Source organism: Liolophura sinensis, chromosome 1 (assembly GCF_032854445.1).
Source record: "Liolophura sinensis isolate JHLJ2023 chromosome 1, CUHK_Ljap_v2, whole genome shotgun sequence".
Classification (NCBI taxonomy): domain Eukaryota; kingdom Metazoa; phylum Mollusca; class Polyplacophora; order Chitonida; family Chitonidae; genus Liolophura; species Liolophura sinensis.
The window spans coordinates 18,614,247-18,623,880 of NC_088295.1; the positions used below are offsets into that span (position 1 = coordinate 18,614,247).

Below are 9,634 nucleotides of genomic sequence, written 5' to 3' on the forward strand. Positions count from 1 at the left end.
ATGTGTGCACAACTTTAATTTTATTTATTTATTTATTTGATTGGTGTTTTACGCCGTCACAACTTTAATGCATCAAAATCTGTTATAATGCATCAAAGTATAACTTTGCACTACATTTTAGGTAACTGTTTGCATGACCTGTAATATATGTATACACATAGCTTTTTTGGTATTGTAAATGTATATATACATCTACAATGTATTACAGGAATACATAATTATACTTTAAGGAGGCATTGGTGAACATATCATTTAAGGAATATGTGGAGAACACATGTTTAAACTATGACAGGATGAAGTATTTTCTGAATGTATACATGATGCTGTCTGCATACAGGCAAAGATCTAGATGTTTGTCACCTCATGTCAGTTCACCCATCATGAGGGTCAGGCTTCAGCTGAGGCTGCGAACAGATGTACTTACATCACACAATGCTATACATAAATAATACATGCACATATGAGTTAATGAAAACTCCATACAGGCAGAATAGGGAAGGTTTATTCATGAATTCCCTGATGTATGTGCTCAGTGTCTGACTACAGCCCTCAAACCAGTCAGCTGTCAACATTCAGAAATGTGTGATAGGTGTAGGATGTGCAGTAATGAATTAAACACTACTTCCTCTGACAAAGACAGGTCTCTTGATACAAGATCAGCAATATTAACATCTACCTGAGCAATCATTACACCCCCTGGTTTTCATTTACTAAATGACAGCAGTAATTCATCTTCACCCAATACTGAAGCTCTCCACCACTCCTGTCCATCATACTCCAGGCTACCAGCTAGTACAATACAGTGATTGTAAGCATACACGTGCACACCTGCATGCCCATGGCTGGCCATTCTGTTGACAATCATGTACTATTAAACAATAGGGATGTATTATGTCTACATATTGCCAAAACTCAAGAGTAGAGCATGCAGCAACATAATTACATTAGCATCTATTAATAGTGTCCTTATACTTATGTATGTTGTTACTTGATATTGCAGCCCTAATTAATTCTCCAAATGTGTAAGTTACACATCTATCAGATTGACTGGTCTCTGGTATGTGCCATTTGTTCACCTGAGTCAATGCCATAAAGACTCTTCATATTATCCTATAGTACACCACAAATCATTATCAAAAATTCCATGGTATTCCAGCACAATGCTTGAAAACAGTTTACCTCAATAATTATGCATGGAGTCATAGGTCAATGGTTGCATTGTTTTCCTTAAGTGGACAATTGACCTCAATATACCAATGTGTATTATGGGTAATACATTAAAATCCATCAGCACAGATTGTGTTCATACAAAATTGGTTCAATATATGCAGGTATTCACATAGAGCTACAGGAAAATAACATGCGAGGTAACTTTACTGAGTATACACCTTGACAAGATACCACAACATTTCACTATAAACACATGTATGGTAACAGAATCCACACAATTATGGTCTGCTGATGTACATACCCCAATTCTTAAACCTTTCCCCATATGAGAGAGCAACTTCTAGGACAATTCATTCAATTTTTTAACTTGATTTTTGAAGACAAAACTATACTGACTGCATGGGTTGGACAGCTTCAGGCCTTCAAAAAAGTACTTAATTGTATCAGTCTGTGCGAAATAATGCCTTCCAATTCTGCATGAATACAGACACATAAAAAGGTTGAAGATTTACAGTATGTACATGTACATGCATCATTCTCATATACAGAGCAACTAACAGAACTGATAATTAGGTGAACAAAGAACTTGTAGAGGTGGTGGGAACAATTATTAACAGAAGATTTTAAACATACTTAAATAACCTTAAATTCTAGCATAAAAGTGCATTTCTGGAGGCAAACAAATGTCATAAAATATTACTTTATTTATTAAAACCTGCATTTTCCCATTAGGACATCATACTACATGTACCTTTACAACAAACCTCAAAATACCTTTCTAAAATCAACAAAACTCTCAGAATCCAGGAAAATCAAGTTAGTCAAGGGCTAAATGTTTGGTCATTTAGGGTTAAGTACACATCTTACTACAAGGATAAGCACCATAATGGAAACAAACTGATTTCATACAATTATCTGAACTTATTCCAAAACTAAACCTCCTGAAGGTGATGAGTGTAGCTTGATGGTTTACTTTTCACAAAATGCCAATGACACTGAGAAATAAGCTGATGAAAGCTTCCAGTAAGAATAAGGAAGATTTGTTGCTCACAGTTTATTCTCTACTCTGTTACAGAGCCAAGCTTGTGTGTTGATATTACCACAGCTGGGCTGTGGAAAAAATAACCCTCTCCTCTAAACAATGATAGTTTCAGCAACACATAGTACCATAAACAAAACTAGGTGGTGAAAATTACCACACACAGAACCTAACCTACATGCGTACATATATACAAATACACTGGCCCAGGTAAACTGACCATGAATGAATTCATCAAGTTTTTGTGAAAAATTAAGGTTTTGGAATACCAGGAAGTTTCTAATTGAAACCCCTACATCTAGTTTAGTTACCATCAATATGTAATGACATTAGTCTTCGTGTTAAACCCCAAGCACTCACTCACTCATTAGTCTTCGTGTTCACAAAGATACATTATCTTATTATGTTATCATTTGCAAAAATATCCCTCTCAAGAGTCTGTTACACAGTTCAAGCAGAGCTAATCGATGTCACCTTCTGACAGCAAAAGACAGCAACTCACAGTCTTATACACATCCATGACACATGTACGTGAACAAAAATAAAATACATGCATGTTTTATCAGAAAATAAAACCTGTTAGGAAAACTATATGTACAAGTTGCTTGTTCATACATGCACATGTTGCTACTTGGATCTGTTGAGTCAGACTTGGCATAGGCAAGCAGCATTTGGTATGGGACTGAACATACTCAACGCAGGCTGTACAACCTATGATATACATTGCACAGTATAATAGTTGGATGAGGCTGAGTAATGTACCCAAACAACTGTAATGTGACAAGACTACATTTCTAGGTCACCATTTACATACACCAGGTAGGTAATGTCACTCCCCTTAATATCAATTCAACAAGCTAACAGGATTGGTTACAAAAGGCAGGTATGGTATAGAGTGAAACTATGCAGGCCAAAGAAGACATGCAAAGACAGAATTCTGAAATGGAGATTCCCCACAATTTTGCATTGCATACATGCATGAAAAAAGTTAAAAACAAAATGAATGATTATATGTATGTGTACATGTAATACTCTGGGGGATGCAACAACAGGATATGGCGGCTCCTTAGAATATCTGTGCTCGTAGTTTCGCATACTCTTATTTCCACTTGACCAATCACAGGTTATTTTATTCAGAGCTCAAAGTTTAAAAATCTTAACATTTCAAATATTCTGATTTGTATATAAATTGCACGTTTTTTTGTGTTGTTATCTAAATGCCTGGATTGTTCTAATAAAATATGACAAATCCCCTTTCACATTTTTATAAACCAACTACAACATGCACATGTACGATTAAAGAATATGCTATTGTCAAGCATAATTTCTGGTGATCTAACATTGCCATGCACTGTGGAAATAAATAGCTAAAATGCCCTCAAGGCAGATTATTAAGGACAGCTTTTGTTTAAACAGTACAGTGAGCTTCCTTAATCCAGGAGAGACATGACAAATCACTTCAGCTTATTCTAACAAGTAAGTGAAATTAGAAATTATTCTCAGCCCATTTAGTCAGTCAGGTATTTTAACAAAATGTATCAGCTTATCAGCATGTTCATACACCAGGAATTAAGAGGGATGGACATATATTTATACATCTATATTTATGCTACTGAATGTCGCTATCTGTTCTACATGTATGTACAAGCAATGGCCAGATCAAAGGAATAAGAACAAGGTTAAGCGGCAAATGCCTGCAGCCTACAATGAGGCTGGGTAGTGAGTTTGTCATGTTCCAGCAATCTTCATCAGCACAGTAATTAATCTTTTCAGCCCAGAGCTGTACCAAAACAGGTCCAAATATCATTATTTACTTGCTGGTAATACAAGGTGTAATTAACAGAAAGTTTGTGATGCTCCCTCAAAAGGTAACTGTACTTGCCAGTAACGCAAGAATTCATAAAAAGCCTGACATTTACATGTATACTGTGAAGTACACACTTATATATGTACATGTACACATGTGCTTTTGCATTTATGCAATGCCTAATACCTATTAAAGGGGACATTTGTTAATAACATGTTCATGAAGCAGTGAATGAAGTAAATACATTCATGAGTGAATATATTTTAGCGTACTGTTCACACAGCTTACAGTTCACAACACTAAACATTACACATTGAAACACTTGAGTAAGATGTTATTAAGTTTTATATACTGATTTACATGTATTTGACATGTGTTTTATGTATCGCGAAAAAGTTCCTTTATTTTGTTTTTTTTTTGGGGGCTGCCCCAAAGACATACTCTTATATTAGGATAATATACATATATTATAATGATGTACATTCTCTCACAATAGGTTAGCAACTCAAAATATGTCAGCTGCAACAAAAGTGTACAATTTTTACATGTCGTTGTAACCAGTATATATGCATGCCTGTACAATGTGCTATGCACAACATTGCAACCATGTCGAAATCTATACTATTAACAGTCTTAGTCAGTAGGCCAGCCTTGTTGTTCCAGATCAAATATTAAATACCCTACATGTATCCATAAGCGACTCAAATCTAAAGTAACAGAACTACTAAGCATCCATGTTTACGATTTCATAAACACAGCACTCTTTCAAGGAATAACAGGCATAACAGCCATTTACGATAAAGAATAACTCTTCCATGTTGCAGCCTGGCATATTCTTTCCCAGGGTTCACAAAATGGTGTCAATACAATTGACAGAAAAGTACATGAACATGTATACATTTACATATGCGCAAACAACTTGCACTTACTGTTCATTACAAAAAATATACACGTGGCACAAGATCCACTTCTGCATGGAATAACCACGTATAACATATTCTGTAAAGAGATTCTCTAAAATGGAAGGCTGTATTCAGGCTTTCATAGAAGTCGTCTGGATGAGCCGATATTCTGTCTGTCTACCGAATTCAAAACAATGTGAAGTTGTTTTTTAAAAGAAATATTCAAAATTTTACATAAACTCAATTTGAACACATGTAAAGTTCCGCAAAGCATTCTGTTCACACTTTGAGATACCTCCCTTTTACGGAAATCTTCATGACCCTCTGCATTGATTAGATTTAAGAAGGCAATTTTTGGAAGTAGAGGGGCATATGAAATCAAACATGACACATAGTAAGCTTCTTTGGTCTCTTCCAAATTGCTACTCATGAATAATTTGACCTACTTCAGCTTCTGATCGTTCTGTTTTTGACACAAGTGTAGCGCAAGTGACTCCATGTTAGTGCATGAAATCTGACTGGCTTGATCCCCTAACATCAGGTGACACTAATATCTTCACCTCCTTTCAAAGCAAGCATGCAGTTTGCCTCCAGGTTTTTGATGTCCTCTTACAGACTGACAGTGATAACCCCATATTCCATAAGCCATTAATGCATGACCATTCTATCTTGATTCATGGCAACTGAATATTTTTTAAAGGTGATGTTAAGATCAATTGCTGATGTGAGCTTCAGTCAGTCTGGACTGCTCTAGGTTGTAAGCTTTCTGGGAAGGTTCTCACACTTCAATGGACCAGTATTCTGAAATACATGTAACAATCACTGCAATGTGCACCGAAAATAAGCTTGCAATATCAACTAGGAGGCAAGCTTGATTTCAAGTATAGGCAGTGATAATTTCTTTAATCAATGAAGGATAGCACAAAAATATTCAATTTCAGTATCTCGAACGGTAAGTCAAAACAAGAAAAAAAAAAATTTTAGTTAAAAGAAAACTCAATTTTGCCCAGAAAGTGGTGGTCAGGAGGTAGAAAAAAAGGTTCTATGAACCTCTGGTATTAGATGATAATTTCAAAAATTTTCTCCTTATTAGTACCATAATAATTCTAGGATGTTGATTACTGCTGAACACCCATGGTGTTTGATCACACCAAGCCACTACATTGAAGAAATGTATTGGTGCTCAGATTCAGCATCCTCAAATGCTTCTCTACAACTTTAACAAAATGTCTTAGAGATCTAACTTTCTTCTTCATTATCTCACCAGTTTTCTTAGCATATCTTCTGGCTATGCCTAAGTTCCATGAGCAGTTCACAAGTAGCACATGAGATCAGGGTGGGTCAGGATGAATGAACTCTAAACAAATACAGGCTATTAATCAGAACATATGCTTATCCTAATATAAACAGCTGATCTTATCATGGCTAGATTAACAATTTATCATCACTGTGTTATACAGCAGATAAATAAGCAACTGCTGGTACATTAGTTCTTGTGACCTAAGGGAGATAGAATACTGATAAAGAAACTCATGCAAATGATAGATGTACGTGTAGGTCTGTAAGTCTGTTTTTCTTGTAGGCATTTGTACATGTCTGTAGCTCTACCACTACATGATCCACTCCATACACTGCTTCTAGCTTGATGTCAGGCTGTTGTACATGTGCCATCATACCATGTACAGACAAATGTCTATCACAAACATGTACCAAGTTAGAGTCATGAGTAATGCAATATCAGAGTTCTGGTTATATTAACATGTCATATCCCATGGCCCCATACAAATTCTAGATTAAAAGTTAACTTATAGATTTGCCAAGCACCACATCAGAAGAAAATGGCTACGACTGTTACAAAATTTGTTGTCTCTTCTTTTGATGTACGGCAAAAAAAAATGACCTAAGGTGGGTTACTGCTTTTCTGTCTGTGGATACCACTTGATTGTGGCTTTACTTTGCAGGAGTAAAACTTGTCCTGTAGGTCTGCTGGTATTGTTTGTGTAACAACGACAGTCATTACACTGTCCAACCATGCATGATATGCCTTTAAAATAGTCTTAATACTAAAGAGGGGAGAGGACTATGGTCTAGTGGTTACATATGCACGCTTCCAATCATTAGGACACGTGAGGTGCAGGTCAAACCAGGTGTTGGACAGGGCATTTGTAGATTGCCCGCTCCCACTGCAACCCTGGATACTGTAACGCATTCACACTTAAGTGATTACATGTAAGCTCTGATGGGTCACTCCACAGGGAAACTACATGTACTTTAAGCAGGGTGTAGGTCAATCAAGGTTGCTAATAGAAGCAAATGAGTTTTTGACCACTTTAAACATTATGGAGCACCTGGAAGTATCTGATCGGGCACCAGTTTTAGTCAATAATGGTGGGTTTGCATTTACAGACAACTACTGACTCAGCAATTGTTCAGAGTTCTACTCTACATGTTCTACTTTTCATGGCTCAAAGCATTCAACTTTACCCAGATGCATTCAGCGTGTTGACAAAAAGCTGGTCACTATGATGCATCATGTGCAAAAGTCTTGTGACAGTCACACTGGTACGTCAGAGCTGACAGATGAAGCATATTCAGCATATTAAATGTAACAGGTTACACTAAGGTCGATTAAGCTGAACTGGACCCAGATGCTTAGCACTGAAAGTCAAAATACGTCCAGTTTTAGTTTCAGACTCAATCCTGAGTGACTGGCACAAATTTGATCCTCTGAAAATATGGATCTTTTTTCATTGATATGGTTTATTAACAGGACCATGAAGCTGTGACAATGGGTTCATATAGACCTATGGTGAGAATCATTCACTGTTGGTGATGAGTATCAGACATAAAATAGAATCTGAATTATGGTAGTTAATCAGGTAGCGGTCAATATACCATTCAACCAGTTACCAGGTTCGCCACACCAAATATGATAGAGACCACAAAAAACTGGTATCCTGGTAAACTTCTAAAATGTCATGTTGCCTGTACTTGCTAAGGGAAAGTTTCAACGAAGTTTTTACTTAATTACTGGTATTTGATTGTACAAAACTGTAGTTTAAAACCATACTTAAGAATTGTTCACTTAATATACACTGGCAGTAAAGGTTGTTGGGTCTCTTCCACTTGTACAACTGGCCACCTTGTAAGTCAAAAATCCTTGAGTGCGGCATTAATACAACACTGAAGTAAAGAAACAGTCATTTATAAGTGGAGGAAAACCACTGGTGCCATTGGTAAACACCTGATTAGCAAGTTACTGACAAACTTGCCCATGTGCAGTGCACCATCATGTGTCGCTGACCAATTATTGTCACCAAGGAGACATGAACAGCAGGCGAAACCTAAAAATTCCTTGTACAACTGCTGGATTGAACTGGTACTTTTCTTCTCCTAAGGCTAGTAATTAAAAGGCAAGCATCCATCAACCATTTGCCCAAGACTCATTCTGTTGATATAAAATTATAACCATTGTAAAACATCGCTAAAATTTAAATATAAGGGTTGTCTTAGCACAATTCTAGGGCTAGCCTTTATAGTCCTACCACATGACTATGCTTTAACCTGGTGGTAGGAGAGATAGCCCTGAAGCGCTTGGAGCACTCCATTAAACGTATGCTCTGAATATCCCTACATGTATTGTTAGTAAAAGCCACATATTTCTTGGTCACTGGACTATCTTGTTAGAAAGAAACTCGAAGACAAACATCAAAACACTGGCTCAACATTTTCCTCTTTGCTTTGACATCAGTAGCATACATCTACAGTCTAGATGAAAATGTTGAATTCTACCCTCCCTCAGACTAATACAAGTCTAACCCTAAAATTGTGCTAGGTTGTCTGAGCTTTTCTGGATGACAACATAACTGCTAGTCATTTAATCTACTTACCACAACAAAGCCACAATGTTAATCAATAATAAATAAAGTTACATTTACAACTTAGTGTTAGTAATTTAAAGTTGGTTTCCCAAGAACAAGGCTTGGCAAAAACTGAGTCACTGATGAACTAACTTTGAAATGTAAGTAAGCTAAAACGTAAAAGTTCATCCTGAGGAGTTGAAGAACTGATGATCTGATCTAGTCCGGTTATCAACCTTACCTTGTTACATTCCAGAGCTTCTGCAGAGTGTAATTCCTTTGGAGCAAAGCAATCTTGACACTTGCTTTTGTTGAAAATGTTAGGGACAAATTTACGGCACTTGGCATTACTCATTTTGACAAGTTCTGGTCAATGGTATTCACTCAGGTAACCAGTGGACCTAGGCCTGGCCGTGGGACAGGGTGTGTGATCTAGCACCGATCCTCCGTCCGTCCGTCTCAACACAGCTTCTCTACCATTTTAGTGCGAGAACTATCGAAAGGTGGAAGTCACTGCTCTGTCGACTACATTTCTGATTAGCCGAAGTCAGCCGGTACACAAGACGAACACATTCTTTAAGATTGGTAAATGTCACAAACTTGAGAAGTTATCCTACCACAGGCCTGCCATTCAAGGTAAACAGTTGGGTCCCTTACACCAACGAAACTATCGTATCCCTAAGGGCCATCTTTCATGAAAGTAGTTCCCAAATCAGAGAGTTGGTTTTTGTTTCTCCTGCTCCAACTTTAAGTTGTATTTCATATAACAGAAATAATACGTCAATTCTAACCCAACAAGCGTGAGTTTTGTGAACAGCTTTTATATGAATCTTGCGTAAATAGAGGTCATTTCACC

General features: G+C 36.9%; 1 protein-coding gene across 5 annotated transcripts in view; it reads right to left on the minus strand.

Annotated features, from left to right (window-relative positions):
* LOC135482313 (uncharacterized) overlaps nt 1–9,411 on the minus strand; it is a 57,736-nt gene extending 48,325 nt beyond the window's left edge. For 4 of the 5 annotated variants that reach the window (XM_064762234.1, XM_064762232.1, XM_064762233.1 and 1 more), the window contains exon 1: nt 9,020–9,411. In XM_064762234.1, coding sequence (XP_064618304.1) covers nt 9,020–9,133 — 114 coding nt within the window. In that variant the 5' untranslated portion in view covers nt 9,134–9,411. The remainder of the gene's footprint in view (nt 1–9,019) is intronic. The other variant, XM_064762237.1, reaches the window with a different exon arrangement.
* Nucleotides 9,412–9,634: the final 223 nt, after the last annotated feature.